The sequence below is a fragment of the Staurois parvus genome, unplaced genomic scaffold (genome assembly GCF_062004578.1).
Source record: "Staurois parvus isolate SC_StPar_1 unplaced genomic scaffold, SC_StPar_1.0 ptg000136l, whole genome shotgun sequence".
NCBI classification, from domain to species: domain Eukaryota; kingdom Metazoa; phylum Chordata; class Amphibia; order Anura; family Ranidae; genus Staurois; species Staurois parvus.
Window position 1 is genome coordinate 13,934,155 of NW_028317932.1, and position 17,907 is coordinate 13,952,061.

Consider the following 17,907-nt stretch of genomic DNA (forward strand, 5'->3'; position numbering starts at 1 on the left):
GGAACATCAAACACAAAGCCAAGGAAACTTTCAATTGGTTTTAAAGAAAGAAAATAAAGCTGCTAGAATGGCCCAGCCAGTCATCTGACTTGAATCCAATAGAAAATCTATGGAAATGACTAAAGATCAGAATTCATAGAGGCCCACGGAATCTTCAAGATGATTTGAAGACTGTGGAAGACTCTGTACAGGAGGCGTCTTGAAGCTGTCATTACCAACCAAGGATTTTGTACAAAGTATTAAATACATTTCAGTAAGCGTGTTCGATACTTTTTTTTTCCATGTCATTCCATTTTATTACACATAACTTAATTTCTGAACTTGGTTGTTTTGTTTTCTTTGTATGTATGGATTGCATGGGTTCCGGTACCACGCTTGAATTTACTGAGTTCCTGAGAGTGACCCACTCCTTCACAAATGTTTGTAGAAGCAGTCTTCATGCCTAGGTGCTTGATGTTATACACCTGTGGCCATGGAGGTGATTGGAACACCTGAATCCAGTGTGTGTGTATGTGTGTGTATATATGTATATATATATATATATATATATACACACATATACACACACACATACTTTTTTACCCACCAGCACTGGTAATACTCTTTTTCTGCTGACAGATTTGTGGTATGAGTCATCTCTCCGTTTTATAGTGTTAATCTTGCATATACAAATGCATATTTAAAATTTTCTTTAGACAAGTTAACTAAGCACCGACAAACTTGAAGCAAGCAGCTGTATCTGTCTGTATCTGGTTCTAGATCATTACAGTGCATTATGTTTACCAAAAGTGAACGTGCTGAAATGAATTACACTGAATACATAGATCTGTGCCTCACTGGGAGGTATAAGGAAAATGTTCACTAATCACATTTAGGAAGTTCAGTAAACGAAGTCCGTTCTTGTATTTTTAACAACTGCAAGCAAGCAAGCTTTTCATTGTAGAAGAGACAAGCAGTGCCTCTTCTGCAATAAAAGAAACCTACTGCTTACTCACATTCTTGTTTGGAATGTAGATGAGCTGCGCAAGCACAGCTCCGTTTACATTCTGGCACAGCGTCTGTGTGTCGGGAGGACTGCACTCCTGCACATGAGTGACGTCATCCCATGCTGGCCCACGAGATCTGCTGCAGCCTGGCCAGAAGAAGCTGGGTAGAAGATGATGCTGGCAAGGGACATCAGTCTTTTGAAGAAAGGTAAGTATGGATTTCATTTTGAGGTGTGTATCTGTAGAAACTGTTCTGAGAACTGAAGATGCAGATCAGTTATTTATAATACCCTAACTGAAAGTGCTTCTAAAGCCTAAACAATGTTTACTTCAATGGATTCATTGCATTAAGGTAAGGAATATTTAGGTAGCAGTATGCCGCCTTATACTTACCTGAACCCTCACTTGATTAGTGCTATGCCCAGCTTTAGCAGCTCTCTCCCTTCTCCCCGCTTTCACAGGCTTGGCTGAGAACAGTGGGAGCCATTGGCTCCTGTTGTCAGTCAAAGCCTGTGACAAAGGAGCAGGGGGAGGGGCTGCACCGCACCGTTTGAGTCCTTATACACAGGCAGTGTGACTTCCTTTGGTGGCACACCAAGAAAAGGAAGAGCACTGGCAGGGAACCTCTGTGTTTCGAAACGCCAATCAGCTCATTTGTTGAACCAGATGATTAGCGCTCCGAAACGCGTTACCAAGGCTACAGACTGTCTGACACCACATCCAGTCTTGCGGTCCTGTTATGATCCGCCAGGTGGTGCCTCAGGCTGCCAACTGACAGACCTACTCAGAGCGTGGGGTCTAAGCCCGGGCTGTGCTTTCACCAGAGCCCCTGATGGTGGGGATGGACTTGAAACAGTCCCAGGCCAGGTCACAACCTCCGAGCAGGCCCGCCAGTGGCTGAGGAGACCCTTGGGGACAGGTACCGGGAGAGCCAGATATGAAGAGGATGGCGGCCCCAGCAGGGTAGTAACGGATTGTGGGCCCGTGAGGGTAAGCGGGGTACAGAATCGGTAGGCGAGAGTAGTCGGGTCACACGCAGGGTCAGCAGGGAAGTCAATCCGTAGAATGGTCAGGGCAATCCGGGTCAAACGCAGGAGCAGGCAGAATAGTCAGGACAATCCGGGTCAAACGCAGGAGCAGGCAGAGTAGTCAGGACAATCCGGGTCAAACGCAGGAGCAGGCAGAATAGTCAGGACAATCCGGGTCAAACGCAGGAGCAGGCAGAGTAGTCAGGACAATCCGGGTCAAACGCAGGAGCAGGCAGAATAGTCAGGGTCAATCAGGGTCACAGGATAGGTGCAGGAACTCAGGATCACAGAAGACCTTGCGGCAATCTGTGACAGTGCAGGGCATCTTTAAATAGTGCGCCCTGCACTGTCATTGGCCGGCTAGGACGCGCCCCCGGCTGTCATTGGACGCCTGAGGCGCGCCCGCGGCTCCTACTGCGCATGCGCGGCGTCCTGTCAGCCGCGGCTCGCCGGGACCTAGTGCCCGTGTCCCGGCGCGATCCGCCGCCACTGCGCATGCGCGAGGGACAGAGCCGCGATCGCGGACACTGGAGCCGTGGTCCCTGACAGGTCCACTGTGGTTTCTGATGCCACTTCTGGTTCCACAGCGAACCTGGAAGTGCAAGTGCAGAAGCCCTGCCTGCAGCCCGGTCCAGGTCCAGTGGGCCGCTGCTGAGTCCAATTGGAGACGTTCCTGATACTAAAGCTGTCAATGTTACAAGTGACATAGCCATTGCTAATATGTGAGTGCAATAGTTATGTAATATTAAAGTGTGTTTTTTAAATACTGCACTTAGTGGCGCCCCCTGCCTTCCTTTAATTTACATTTTTAGTCAACTTACCCTTTAAATCTCCACACTCCAGCCAACTTTCCTACCCATTCCAGCGATCTTCACTGTGCAGCCCTGCCTGGCACAGCCTTTCTTCCAAAAAAGTCCCTGCCAACTCCCTTTCACATGCACACCACAGCCCCTTTCATTACAATGGATGAATCCTATTCCAACCATATTGCAGCATTAAGCCCCTGTGTGGGTGCAAATGCTTTAAAACAGAGGATTGGTGTGATATCTGCTTACACTGGTTTACAATAAGGTTCACTGAAACATCGGGTTCACTTGGTATTTTTAACTTTTAATGTTCTTTAGGAAGCAGAAATCCTCTGGCGTTAGTCGTGCCTGTACAGTGTTCCCATATTATTATACAGGATTTATAGAGGGCCGACTGTTTACACAGCATTTTCATAGACTTTTATGGTGCTTTACATAAAGACTGGGGGCGCTTAGAAGAGCATCTCTGCTGCTCTACTGCTAAGGTAAATAGACAGCTAGGTTTCGGGGTTCCAGTGTAGATGAGTTTTGGAGGGGTGCAGCTGTACTTCAATAAGCAAAACCAGGAACAAGCAGAATCATTAATTGAACTGCTAATGCAATTCAGTAAAAAGTTTGCAAAAGGTAGTTGGTGTTCCTTGTAATCCAGGGCTCAACAAATCACAGGCCGCTGTTGCTGTCCCTGTTGACAGTTTCCCCAGCCATCAAGGCCAGGAAAGAATGTAATGCAGTGCTATGTGCACTGCATTACATTCAGGGGAGACATCCACTGTCTTTTGTCTCATTTAAAGAGAACCTGTCACCTAAATAATCATTATGTGATGGGGAAAAAAATATATTTTTAATAGTAAAAACATTAGGTGTTACTAAACCGACAACCGCAAAATCTGTCTGTATATGCAGTAAAGCATGCTTGTTCTACTCACTGTGGAACCTAAGGGGTTAATCCTCATTGTGTAAAAAGTCTGTTTAATCCTGTCTTCTCTGACCCTCCCCTTCTTTACTGTCCCCAATCCACCTGCTGATAGAACAGAGCCTTGGGGGCAAGCTGCAAATTCTCAGCTTAGTGTGTATTGCTAGAGAGTTTTCTTTTTCTTGGGAGAGCGCATGTTATCAGCAGAGGGCCAATCAGCACTGTCCAGACAGTGTTATGCAGCCTCACAAGACAATCGGGGGAGAATGAAAACTCCACCTACAAGCTTTAACCAGTGCTCTGCTGGACACTGATAGAAGTCATAAGACCGCTCTCACTGCTGATGAGAAAAGTTACTTAGCAGTTCTGTCTACTGTGGGAGAACAGAGCGAATGCAGGGTCCTGGGATTAGTAACACTTTAAAGTTACATCCAAGCACATAAAATCACCCCCCCCCCCCAAATAAAAATTTGAGCCCCCTCTTATACGCATGTACAAACGTTAATGCACGTGTTGGGGTTCCTACACCTGAAAGCGTCGATTGCGATACACACATCACCATGCACGCAGGAATGAGAGCAATAAATCTAGCACCAGACCTCCTTCGTAATGCTAAGTAAAGCTTTGTTAGTTAAAAAAAAAAACTGGTTCCTATTTTTTTATAGCTGGCTCCTAGATTCAAAGCATATTTGTCAAGCCCTGTTGATAACCTTTTTCTATACTAGGTTTTGAGGATGATTGTTGCACCTTTTTTTAGCCAGTTGTCGACCACCCGCAGCACATGTACTGCAGGCAAGTGTCAGCTATAGGCTAAGTGATGTACCCGTATGTTGCTTAACATGTGCGCACGTGCGCGCCCCTTGGGGCGCACAGTGCCCTGCTTCTGCGACTGCTGTGTCCACAGTACCACAGCACATTGCGGTTGCTGGTATCCGGCCACTTTGATCGCAATGTCAGCAAAGCTGTTACGAATTAATTAAATTTATAACAGGTGTTTCCTATAATGGGCTGTGATTGGCACACAGCTATCAATGGTACATGGGCCAATCACAGCACCATGAATCATGTGATAGCTGTGGGCCAATCACAGATCACAATCGTAAAATCACAGCTGTCATGAATGTAACCCATTTGTGGCATTTTAGGGCCTCAAGAAATGAGATGGACCATCAGTACATCAGGAATGATCAATTCTCAAATATACTGTATTTAACATAGTTTGTAGATGCTATAACTTTCACAGAAACTCATTGATATACACTTTTTGGTATTTTTTTTTTTTATCAAAGATGTACCAGAATACATTTTGGCTTAAATTTGTGAAGAAATTAGATTTTTTTTAAATTGAATATGTATTATAACAGAAAATGTTGGGGTTTTTTTTTTTTTCTCAAAATGTTCTGTCTTTTTTTCTTTTACATAATAAATTACCAAGTGGTGATCAAATACCACCAAAAGAAATCTCTATTTGTGTAAAAAAAAAAAAGTTTATAAATTTCAATTGCGTCACTTAAAGTAGTGTAGTGCCAAATAGTAAAAAATGGCCTGGTTGTTAAGGGGGTAAAACCTTCCGGAGCATAAGTGGTTAAAGGTCTTCTAGAAAAATGTCCAGTGTGTGTGACTCCTTTTGTAGATCTGTAAAATCGTCAGCCAGTGTTGCTTGAAGCAACAATTCATTCATCCTTTACTTCCCTTTATAAACCTGGATGTAGGTATGACAAGTGTGTTTGTATTGTGTGTATTGATTTTTCACAAACATTTAACTTTATTTTTTGCTTTTGAAGGAACAGAGGAGTTCTACCGCCTCGGTTTGTTTCCCTATGTGGACAGCTCCTGAATTAAAGGCAGGGCACCCTGCTTCTGCTGCCACAGATGTGTATACCTATGGAATGATCTTGCTATGGGTATGTCTGTTTCCCTCATGATCATAATCTTTTGTATTTAGAATATGTGCTGTATTTAAAATGTCTTGGGTTATCTGGTTGGTATAGCTAATCACAAACAGTCATGGCAAAAAATATTGGCACCCCTGCATTTCTGTCAGATAATGCACCACTTCACCCAGAAAATTGTTGAAATTCCAAATGTTTAGGCATTCTCATGTTTATCTGTTTTGTTTGTATTGGTATGACACAAAAAGTGGAGAAACAAAAAGACAAATCTTACACTTTCCACGCAAAACCCCACAAATGGACTGGACAAAATTATTGGCACCTATTGGAAATAAACTCACCTTTATCAATTAACAGGTTCTGACAATATAAAAATCACACCGGCAACCAGTTAAAATGGTGAAAAATTGACTCAGCCTTTCTGTTGTGTGTCTCTGTGTGCCACATGGCAAAGCATGGAAAAGAGGAGAACAAATAATTATGGAAAAGCATGCACAATCTCAAGGTTACAAGTCTATCTTCAGAGATCTTAATGTTCCTGTGTCCACTATGCGCAACATTGTCAAGAAATTTACAGCCCATGGCACTGTAGCTAATCTCCCTGGACGTGGACAAAAGAGAAAAATTGATCAAAGATTGCAATGAAGGATTGTTTGAATTGTGGCTAAAGAATCTCGATCAACTTCCAGACAAATTTTAGCTGACCTTCAGGCACAGGGTACAACTGTGTCAGCTCGCATTATATGTCGCCATCTAAATGAAAAGGGACACTATGGTAGGAGATCCAGTGGGACCCCACTGCTGACACCAAAACATAAAATAGCCAGATTGGAGTTTGCCAAAACTTACCTGAGGAAGCCAAACTTCTTTTGAGAGAATGTGCTGAGCAGAGATTAAACAAAATTACAGCTTTTTGGTAAAGCCCATCATTCTACTATTTTCAGAAAAAGCAATGAGGCCTTTAAAGAAAAGAATACAGTCCCTGCTGAAGGTTCACTGATGTTTTGGGGTTGCTTTGCTGCTTCAGGCACTTAATGTCTTGACTGTGTGCAGAGCATTATGAAATCTGAAGACTACCAAAGAATTCTGGGGTGCAATGTAGTGTCAGAAAGTTGGGTCTCTTACAGCAGGACAATGACCCAAAGCACACATCAAAAAGCACTTAGAAATGGTTTAAGACAAAGCACTGGAGAGTACTGAACTGGCCAACAATGAGTACAGATCTCAATCCCATAGAGCACCTGTGGAGAGATCTCAAAACAGCAATTGGGAAAAGGAACCCTCAATCTGAGAGACCTGAAACAGTTTTCAAAAGAGCGGTCCAAAATTCCAGTAGAGAGGTGTAAGAAACTCATTAATGGTTACAGGAAATGATTGATTGCAGTTACTTTTTCCAAGGGGTGTGCTACCAAATATTAAATTGAGGATGCCAATAAAATTTTTCCATTCCATTTTTGAGGGTTTTACGTGGAATGTGTTAGATTTGGCTTTTTGTATCTCCACTCTTTTGTGTCATACTAATACAAACAAAAGAAATAAACATGAGAATGCCTAAACATTTATAATTTCAACAGTTGTCTAGGGGAAGTAGTGCATTATATGACAGAAATGCAGGGGTGCCAATATTTTTGGCCATGACTGTATATATTGGTATGGATCGTCTTGCTACAAATTTAATGACATGGATTGTGTAAAAGTGGTTCTTAGCCGCTAGTCCTGGCATTGTTACATTATTATGCTGCAGTTTCCAGCATAAACAACTTACATATTTTGCCACTGTGCAGGAGCTTCCTGCAGTAAAGTCCGGTCCCTGCTGCACTCACACCTTGTGCAGGGTGACTGGTCTTGTATCTGCCCCCTTGTAGTGTTCTGTAGACCGCTTGTAGTGGGGAGGACCTATAGAAATAGAATAGAGTAAGGTTTTTTGGGACTTTAAATATGCCATTGGTAACAGAAACAAACTTTCATATGTATAATTTTATTAAAAAATATTGTTCAAAAACCATTTGGTCATAAAACTAGAACAAAGTTACAATAAAGCGTAATTATTCTAATATTTGTGTTTATTTTTCTGATCAAATGCTGGATCTTTTTAAATATTTTGTAAAATACACACACATACTGGTGGCATTGCATTACAGGATCTCTAAACTTCTGAATGGTCCTGTAAGCACTGTTGGGGCCATAATCCGGAAGTGGAAAGAACATAATTTCACCGTAGACCAGCCACAACCAGGTGTGAAAAGAATTATCAGAAGAGTTGTCCAAGGACCACTTGTGGAGAGCTTCAGAAAGACCTGGAATTAGCAGATACATTTGTTTCAAAGAAAACAATAAGTAGTGCACTCAACCGCCATGGCCTGTATGCACACTCACCATGCAAGACTCCATTGCTGAAGAAGAAGAATGTAGCTTGTTTAAAGTGTTACGGAACCCACAACCGTAAAATCAGTCTGTAAATGCAATAAAGCATGCTTGTTATACTCCCTGTGGAACCTAAGGGGTTAATCCTCTGCAGTGTGGAAAAAAGCTGTTTGATCCTTTCTTCTCTGCCCCTCCTCTTGTTGAAATGACCACCTGATATAGACTGAACCCGTGGTGACGTGCACATGCCCAGTGTGGTGTGTATTGCTAAAGAGGGTTTTTTTTTTTCTTGGGAGGGTGTATGTGATCGGCACAGGGCCAATCAGCATTGTCCAAACAGAGGATCAGAGGTTTCACATTCTCCTAGAGCAGAAAACACTTCTCCTACAAACTTTAACAAGTGCTCTGCTGAAGACACAAGACTGCTCTAACTGCTGATGGGAAAAGAGATTTAGCAGTTTATATTTACCAAAATAATTGCATTTCAATGTTTTGTTTACTGTGGGAGACCAAGTATAGTGAATGCAGGGTCCTGGGTTTAGTATCACTTTAAAGTTTGCTACACAACATTTAGACAAGCCTGTGAAATACTGGGAGAAAACAGTTTGGTCAGATGAGACCAAAATTGAATTCTTTGACTGCCATAATGCACACACCATGTTGGGAGGTCAAATGGCACTGCACATCACCCCAAAAACATCATACCGACACTGAAATTTGGAGGTGGGAACATCATCGCGTGGGACTGTTTTTTAGCATACCATGCTGGCAAACTTCATGGAATCATCAATGCCAAACTCAACTGGTTTCAAAGAAAGAAAAAAAGCTGCTAGAATGGTCCAGCCAATCACCTGACTTGAATCCAATAGAAAAATCTATGGACAGAACTAAAGGTCAGAGTTCACAGCAGAGGCCCATGGAACCTTCAAGATTTGAAGGCTGTGTGGAAAAATGGGGCCAAAATCCCACCTGAGCAATGCATGCGACTACTTTCCAAATAGAAGGCGTCTTGAAGCTGTCATTACCATCCAAGGATTTTGTATGAAGTACTAAATACATTTCAATTAGCGTGTTCAATACTTTTTCCCTTTGTCATTCCATCTTCTTACACATAACGTAATTTGTGAACTTGTTTGTTTTGGTTTCTTTGTATGCATAGATTGTTACCGTCGTGTGCTGAAAATTTAATGTCCACAGTACCTTTAGAAATATATTTACTAAGAGAAATGGTGATGTGTTCAATACTTATTTTACCCGCTAGGTATGTATGTGTGTGTGTGTGTACGTACACACACACACACACACACACACACACAGTAAATATATTTCCAAAGGTGCTATGGACATTACATTTTCACCACATGTTACCAACCTGTGTATGTATATATATATATGTGTGTGTGTATGTGTATGTATGTGTGTGTGTATATATATATATATATATATATATATATATATATATATATATATATATATATATATATATATATATATATATATATATGCACCTTTAGAGAGATATTTACTGTGAAAAATGGTGACATGTTCAATACTTATTGTACCTGCTGTGTATGTGCTGTGTGTGTGTGTATATATATATATGTGTGTGTGTGTGTGTGTGTGTGTGTGTGTGTGTGTGTGTGTGTTAAAAAGCTGGTCCAAACTATGTCCTTCACCAACATCTGAGGCCCCTGCATGTGCTGTATAAACTGTATGTAGCGGAGGCTACATTCGGCACTGTGTTCCGGACCTTACTGTTTCAGACTGAAGTAGAGTCTGCCGAAGCAGCACTTAGCCATTCAGAGAAAGCGGTGTATTCTGTCAATGAATACAAAGCTTCCTCTGATTGGCTGAGTTAGAAAGGAGGGCTAATGATGTCACAACATATGTACTATGTAAATTTGAACAAAAGATGGTGTTTAGCTTTAACAGTAGTTGCAGTTGTGTTTTGTCTAATATCACCATCAAGTATTTCAACCCTTTACTAAATCTGTAGTCTTATTGCTCCTATATACAGTATTTCTTGTTTTGTTCTTGTTCAGAAAAAAATAATATAAACCATCTCTGAAGAAGGCTTTTTCAGAAAAGTAGAGCTTGGTGTCTCTAAATATAAGTCATAGTAGATACCATAGTCTTCTTTCTTTTTCTGCTACTTTTATGTTGAAATATTTCAGATACTTCTTACTCCTATTCACAAGATATGCAGTAGTTTAGTTTACAATACTAAACATTTTCTCTCTACCTGCAGCTCTGTATTGGCAGCAAAGATATTCCATTCAATCCAAATGGAATTCCTGATCTAAAGAGGATTGATTTGGTATGTTTTTTTTTTTTTTTTTTTTGTGAAGTACTTGTTTTAGACACATATACATGTATATCCAAAAAAATATAAGACGACAGTTCACCCAGTTTGTCAAGACACCACCGCATGCTCCACAGCCTTTAATATGATCAGTGCGCAGGGGGAAACAAGTTTTCTTTATCATAGCACAATTTTAAGATCATGATGGGCTGAAACACATCATGGAAATCGTTTTATCCTTTGTATTCCTTTTTTTTTTCTTTTTTTTATGTTTGGATTTTTTTCAATGCTTTTCTTATGATGTGCAGTTTGTATTATGTTTTATGCCTATGTCCATAGATGGATCAACGGAAGTGGATTTATCTATCAATTGCTGCTGAATTGACAGGTTGGAAAATAGCCACTCTGTCAGCAGCTGCAGCACTAATCTGTGTATTCTGACAGGAGAAGTCCCTATTTTATCAAAATACAATAGGACAATGGGAAGGATTCCCTCATCCACCTCGATTGTGTGGAATGGGGAATTGGTTGTTTTTTTTTCCCCATTCACGTACACAGAATGGTATGGCTCAAACCCTGGTCAGCTGAACCTGCCTTCAAAAGATACCTCACACGTATGCCCTTTGAAGGCATGCATCTATTTGCCGAGCCATTTGACAAATCCATTTAAGAGGTCACAGAGGCAAAAGTTGTTCTTCCACAGAGGACAATTCCAAAACCTCACTTAGTAGCCTCTACTCCCGCAATACCATACCCAGGATCCCACTTTCAATCCCATGTTCATCCCTTCTTTTTGGCACAAAGCCAACCAAGTCTTCCCCCAAACCTTCTTCCCAGTGAATGGGTGCCCTCACGCTGAGTGGTCTGTGTCTGGTACAGTTTGCCTTTCTCTGGGTCACAGAAGTTTCAGACCTGTAGGTTCAGTCAGTTTTAAAAGGGTATAAAAGTTTACCCCTTCACTGCTCAAATCATCCAAACTACAGTCAGATTTGCAGAATGCCCTGAATTATCTTTTTTACCAGGATGTAGTTGGCTTCTATTCAAACCTGTTCATGGTACAAAAACCCAACAATGGGGTATTCATCTTCTCCTGGGCCTACAATCCCTAAGAAAATGCCTTCATATTCCAAAATTTCACATGGAATCTGCAAGGTCAATAATTACCTCTGAGGGACAACAGGAATACTTGGCATCCATAGACATCCAAGATTCCTATTTTCATATTCCTGTTTATCCTCATCAGTTGTTTCTATGCTTTGCAGTCAGAGACAGTAATTTCCAGCTTGTCTCACTGTCTGTCGGCCTATGCTCTGCTCCAAGAGTATTCTCAAAGGTACTTGCACCTCTTTTGGCTTTTCTCTAAGTTCAAGGTATCCAGGTCACAGGCTGTCTCTAGATGATCCTTTTCTGAAAGACTCACCACCTGTCCAGCTGTCTGTAAAAATCTGCAAGATGCTCCAGGCTTTTCGGTTGGGTGATAAACTTCCAAACATCTGCTCTCCAACCCTCCCTTTGCCTGGAATATTTTATTTATTACAGATTATTGTATAGCGCCATCAATTTACGCAGTGCTTTACACACATATATTGTACATATACATCAGTCCGTGCCCTCAAGGAGCTTACAGTCTAAGGTCCCTAACTCACATTCATACATACAATACACATATTAGGGCCAATATATACAGGATCCAATTAACCGTCCAGCATGTCTATGGAGTGTGGCATCGGGAGAACATGCAAACTCCAGGTAGGTGGTGCCATGGTTGTGATTCACACCGACAACCCTAGTGCCGCTAGACGAAAGTGCTGCCATGTTTTTTGGATATAGTTTAAAGGAGAAGTACAGCCAGTGGATCACAGGAGTGCAGTTCGTTCTGTACTCCTGTGACCCATTTTCAGTTGACAGCCATTGCTCTCTGCTCAGAGTGGTTATGAGAACTCGGCGGTCGTGTAATGCTGCATCCACCTAGGTAAGTATAACTGGGGGGAAAAAAAGAAGCGCCTATTTCTCTTTTAAGCAAATGTCTTGCTTCCAGAGAATCTCTCCCTCAGATCACATGCTCGTGTCTTGCAGTCAGATGTTCCCCAGTTGAGATTCTCCATGGGAATTTTGGGTCTCATGGTGGCCTCTTCAAGACTATCCCATTCGCAGAGTTTCATTCCAGAGTTCTATAACAAAACAGTTTGTTAACATGGAACAGGCATTCTCCTTTTTTCAATCTACCCATGCTCCTGTCCAGCCAAGCCAGAAACTCCCTAGCTTGGTGGATTTCCAACCCGGCACTGACAACTGGGAGGCTGTTCTGCCATATCACTAGAAAGTGATAATGACAGATGCCAGAATTCTGATCCTTCTCAGTCCAAGGAATATGGTCACTAAAGGAAGTCAAGCTCCCCGTCGAACTCCTGGAGCTCAGAGCAATAAAGATGACTTTTCATCATTGGACCCCCTTTCCTCCAACGACACTCCAATCAGGGTGCAATCGGACTATGCCATAGCTGTGGCCTACTTCCATAACCAAGGGGGTACCAGGAGTCATGCAGCCTTGAAGGAAGCAAGGCAGATCATCTCATGGATGGATAAAACATTGTCCAATGATATCTGCTGTCCACATCCCAGGAGTGGGCCGCTAGAAAGTTGATTACCTCAGCAGTTACTGCGTGGATCAAGGTGAAAAGAGCTCTTCACCTTGATATCTTCAGCCTGACATGTCTGAGATGGGGGACTCTGGGTGTGGACATCCTGGCTTCCAGATTTAACACCAAGTTACCGCTATTGGTAGCCAGAATCAAGGATTCCCTAGCACGGCCATCAGATGCTCTGGTAATTTCCTGAACTCCGTTCAAGACAATCTCTGCCTTTCCTTGTTTGTGCAATCTGTCTCGTCGTCTCCTCAAAATAGATTAAGAAACCAGTGCTTCTCGTTGTACCAGATTCTCCCGAAAGAACCTAGTACATAGACATACTGCAAGGAGACCACCCCAGCAGGCCAGACCTGCTGTCTCAAGACCCTCTATTCCATCCTGCTTCTCAATCCCTAGCTTTAATGGCATGGATCTTGAAGCTCAGCTTTTAAAAGGCAGATCAGTGTCTGAGTCTGTCATCCCTACCTTGCTAAAAGCAAGATAAACCACTTCTGGAAAGATATTCAATCGTTTTAGGAAATACTTCTTTACCCAGTGTGAACATAGGCTCTTCAACCCCAAAGAATACATTGTGCTTTGCATTCTGGCTTTCCTACAGTCAGGCTTGACCGCTGAAAGGAAAGGTTGCTTGCTTTCAAATCTGTTAAACATGTCTCTAAGCTAGTGGCCCTCTCTTTTAGCTTTTCCTTACTTCTTAAGATGATATCAGTCTTTTGCCTCAGTGAACACATAGGGGTTGATCTGCTAAAGGCAAATAGCCTGCACTGCAAGTTCAGTCAGTTTATAGCCAAGGGGAAGCTCTGAAATGAGGCAAAACTCTGCTGATATCTGTCATCCAATCATGTACAAGCAAAAATGCTGGTTTTTATACAGCCTCTGGGGCGGACTGACCATTTGGAAACTCGGGCTCTGCCCGAGGGCCCGGGGTCAGTAGGGGGTCCCATGAGATGCCCCTGGTAACTTTTTCATAGGCTTTTTTGAGTTTGGGCAAGGACACGGGGGGCCCCATGATCCCCTATTGCCCAGGGGCCCCATGAGTTGTCAGTCCGCCCCTGTACAGCCTATTTGACTTTAGTAAATCAGCCCCATTGTGCTTCCATTACGATTGTTCTTTTAATCTGAAGCAGCCAAATAAGTTGCTCTTCACTGCCTGGACATATTCAGGGCCATCAGAATCTACCTCAAAGCTACAGCTTCTATCAGAAAAACGGACTCCCGGTTTGTCCTACTGTAAGGACCCCATCAAGGATCTCCTGCTTCAAAATCAAACTTTGCTAGATGGACTAGACCGCTCATCTCCAGTGCTTACACTCTGAAAGAAAAAGCTCCTCCTGCACTTCTGTGCGCTTACTCAGCCAGACAAGTGGGACCTTCCTGGGCATTTCGACATCAAGCCGCTGCTTTGTAAGATCACACCTGGTCCTCCGCTCCTTGTCAATTTTCAAAGTTCTACCAGGTGAACTTCCAGTAATTGGGCAGATTTTTACGTTTGATCGCAAGTTTCTTGCAGTAGCACTATGAAGTTGGGTTTGTTGAGCCTGTTAGTGGAGTTCAGTTTGCCTAACTTGCTGCCCATCCTTCTCATTCATTCCTTGGGGACTTCTCAGGGTCTACAATTGTCCTGTACTGTACAATTAAGATAAAAGGGGTTTTGACTTGCTCCTAATTCTATATCTTGGAGTGCAAATTAAGACATCCTCCCTTCTAATTCTGTGTTTCTTTGCATTGCTTGTTTCAAAACCGAGGACTTGCGGAGTGGGGTAGGGTGTCCTCAAAATCTTTGTCACTGTTCAGTCACCTGAAGTTATGAACCTATAACCCATGGTCTTTGAATACTTTGCCTATGTTCTTTATTGTATTCCAATATATGGAATCTTCAGACAAGTCAAAATTCCTTTTTTTGTGTGTCCCATTAGGAGATTTGAAAAATATAAGAATTGTGTGCTGCCAAATGTGAACAATAAAGCACAAAGTATAACAAGCTGCTGCAAACACGTGATGTGTGTTCACAAATAAAATACTAATCAAAGGTGCTGCGCTGCTCAAAAATCATATAAATAACATAACATGTAAAAAAAACAATATATGACAACTCCAGCATGAAAAAGTCCACACAGAAGAAAAAGGAAAAGAACTCTTCAGAATATCAAAATGAAAAAGAGCATTTTCCCAATGGTGACTGAACCCACAATCCCAGTGCTGTAAATCTTCAAATGGTGTGTATCACCACAGTGAACATAGAGATATAGGTGGACCCTCACCTTCTCATATGGACCTGTGTAAGAAACAGGTCAACCAGACATCTCCCCTTCTAGTGGGAGTAACACACAGATTTCTCCTCTGTGGATAATCCTCCCCTTCTATGTAACCAATGTATCCTCCAAATGCACCTGTTAGCAGTATGGCTGGCTCTGTGGGTGGAACTGAACAACCATAAAGAAGACCATAGTGCAGCATGCTTCTTAACCTCCCTGGCGGTATTCCTGAGTGTAGCTCGGGGTAAAGTTTCAGCACCACAAGCGGTAACCCCGAGCTACACTCTGGAATACCTTGCAGCATTGCTCCGGGATCTTTTCTTCACTTGCCTTGTCCGGCGCTCCCACGATGTCCCCCCTGCAGCGTCCCCGGCCATCTCCAGCCGATGCTGGAATCCGTCTTCCGGGTTCCGTTCCTTGCGAGCGGGGAACCGGCGGGAAATTCAAAAATGTTAAAAGTGACATTCACTCAATACACTAAAATCTGATAGTATTACATCACTGTGTCAAACCATCTCACATACATGTTGTCCCTAGTGCTTTGTCCTGTGCCCTGCCTGCATTTTTACTGTTCTTTCTGCCTGGAAACTGAGAAACGTCCATGGCGTCCAAAAAGCATCCCTTTAGGTCAAAAGCGATTTTAGACCAGCTAGAGAACAGCGATATAGTGAATTAGAACCACTTGCAGAATTGAGTGATGATTCGTGGGGAAATTAGTCATCAGACACTGAAAATTATTCTGCGACTGAGCTCAGCAATGTGCAAACTTGGCGCTATATTTCAAATTTCAGTGTTTTCGGTTTGATTACATTACTGAATTAAATTTATTATATTTATGTTTATTATATTATAATTTATGATTTCGTGTTTCAAATTTTATCATACCCGGGATATTTACTAGACTCTTGTTCGAGCAGTTTTTGGTGAGTTATTCCTAAGAATTACAGGCCTACAATAAAAAAACATATTTCCATTGAAAACAATGTACCACTTTGAGCACAGAAATACTGACATAATCAGACTGCTAGGGAGGTTAAATGAACTTCAGCATGCTTTTTCTTTACCAGTGGAAGTTTGCGTGGTGAGTGTGCATACAGGCCATGGCGGTTAAGTGCATTACTCCATGTTCCTTGGCTCTTGGACAATGCTGGTTTATGGTGAAATGATGTTCTTTCCATTTTCTTATAATTGCCCCAACAGTGCTCACGAACATTCAGCAGTTCAGAAATCAATGATCAATACCATCAGTATGTTTTGCAGCAATAAGTTTGCGAAGGTCTTGAGGGAGCTCTTTGCTTTTACCCATCATGAGTTTTTTTTGTGTGACACCTTGGTAATGGGGCACCTTTTTATAGGCCATCAGTTGAGACTGAAACAGCTGATATTAATTTGCACTGACAAGGGGCAGGATTGCTTTCTAATTACTGATAGATTTCAGCTGGTGTCTTGGCTTTCCATGCCTTTTTGCACCTCCCTTTCTTTATGTGTTCAATGCTTTTTACCAATGTCATTAAATGTTTTTACACGTAACATAACTTCTGAATATATTTGTGTCGATTTCTTTGTGTGTACGGATTGCATGGGTTGTTACCGATGTATGGTGAAAATTTTATGTCAATGGCACCTTTAGAAATATATTTACAGAAAAAAAATGGTGATGTGTTCAATGCTTATTTTACCCGCTGTGTGTGTGTGTTAAATATATATACACATTTTTTTATTTTTTTTGCTTATCTTTCTTTATCTCTCCCCTCCACCCCTTTCAGGATGTAAAAGCAAAAAATCTTCTATCCAGATTACTTTGTTGTGACGATCGCATGGAGGCCAAACAAATCCAAACTCATGAATATTTTCTGATTGTTGAAACAGAAAATACTGCCTTTTCTGACAATGAAAAAACATTTGATGAGATTATACTAGCCGACTTTGCTTAATCAATCCAATAATTGTGACAAAATCACCTTTTTTGTTGTTGAAAAGTAAAAAAATTTAAATTTTTATCTGTTTGTGCAGCACATTGTGAAAGACCTAAGCATGTTTAGGCAGCTACTGAATAACTTACTATTTTGGGAATGGTTTATAAATAATTATATCATTTTCTGTTTTGTTTTATGTCATACTGACTATTTTGATTCACCAATTAGTAATGACATAAAGAGTTTCAACATTACTTTCTTGTGCTGTTTTTATTGTACTCTTTAAAAAAAAAACTAATCTGTTACCGGAGCAGATCAGTGTCGCTGAGAAAATAGAAATGCATGGCACCTTTTTAAAGCTGAAATTCAGGCAGAAAAAAATTATTTACACAGTAAATAGTACAGTGTTTTGCAAATGTGTTCACTCCCACCCCCCTGGGAATTTTCCCTTTTTTGTGTTGCATTACTACCTGGATTTTTGGGGCTTTGTATCATGTGCTGTACACAGCATCCACAACTCTGAAGGTACAAAATGTTTATACAAATAATAAAGTACTCATCCAAAAGTTATTACTTTGCAGAGCCACCATTTTCTGCAGTTAGAGTACCACTGCAAGTCCCTTGTTTGTCTCTTGTAGCCTAGCACATCTCAACACTGGGATTTTCCTCATTTTTCAAGGCTAAACTGCTGGATTGTGTTGGCTTACAGCAAGTCATGCAAAAGATTCTCAATTGGATTGAGGTCTGACCTTCGACTAGGCAATTCCAAGACATGCAAATGTTTCCCTTAAAGTGTT

General features: G+C 41.7%; 1 protein-coding gene across 1 annotated transcript in view; it reads left to right on the forward strand.

Annotated features, from left to right (window-relative positions):
- Positions 1-17,364, forward strand: part of STK31 (serine/threonine kinase 31) — a 267,629-nt gene extending 250,265 nt beyond the window's left edge. Inside the window, exons 21-23 of the mRNA XM_089673219.1 lie at positions 5,518-5,637; positions 10,238-10,306; positions 16,961-17,364. Of these exons, the coding sequence (XP_089529345.1) occupies positions 5,518-5,637; positions 10,238-10,306; positions 16,961-17,128 (357 nt within the window). The 3' untranslated portion in view covers positions 17,129-17,364. The remainder of the gene's footprint in view (positions 1-5,517; positions 5,638-10,237; positions 10,307-16,960) is intronic.
- The last annotated feature ends 543 nt before the right edge of the window (positions 17,365-17,907 follow it).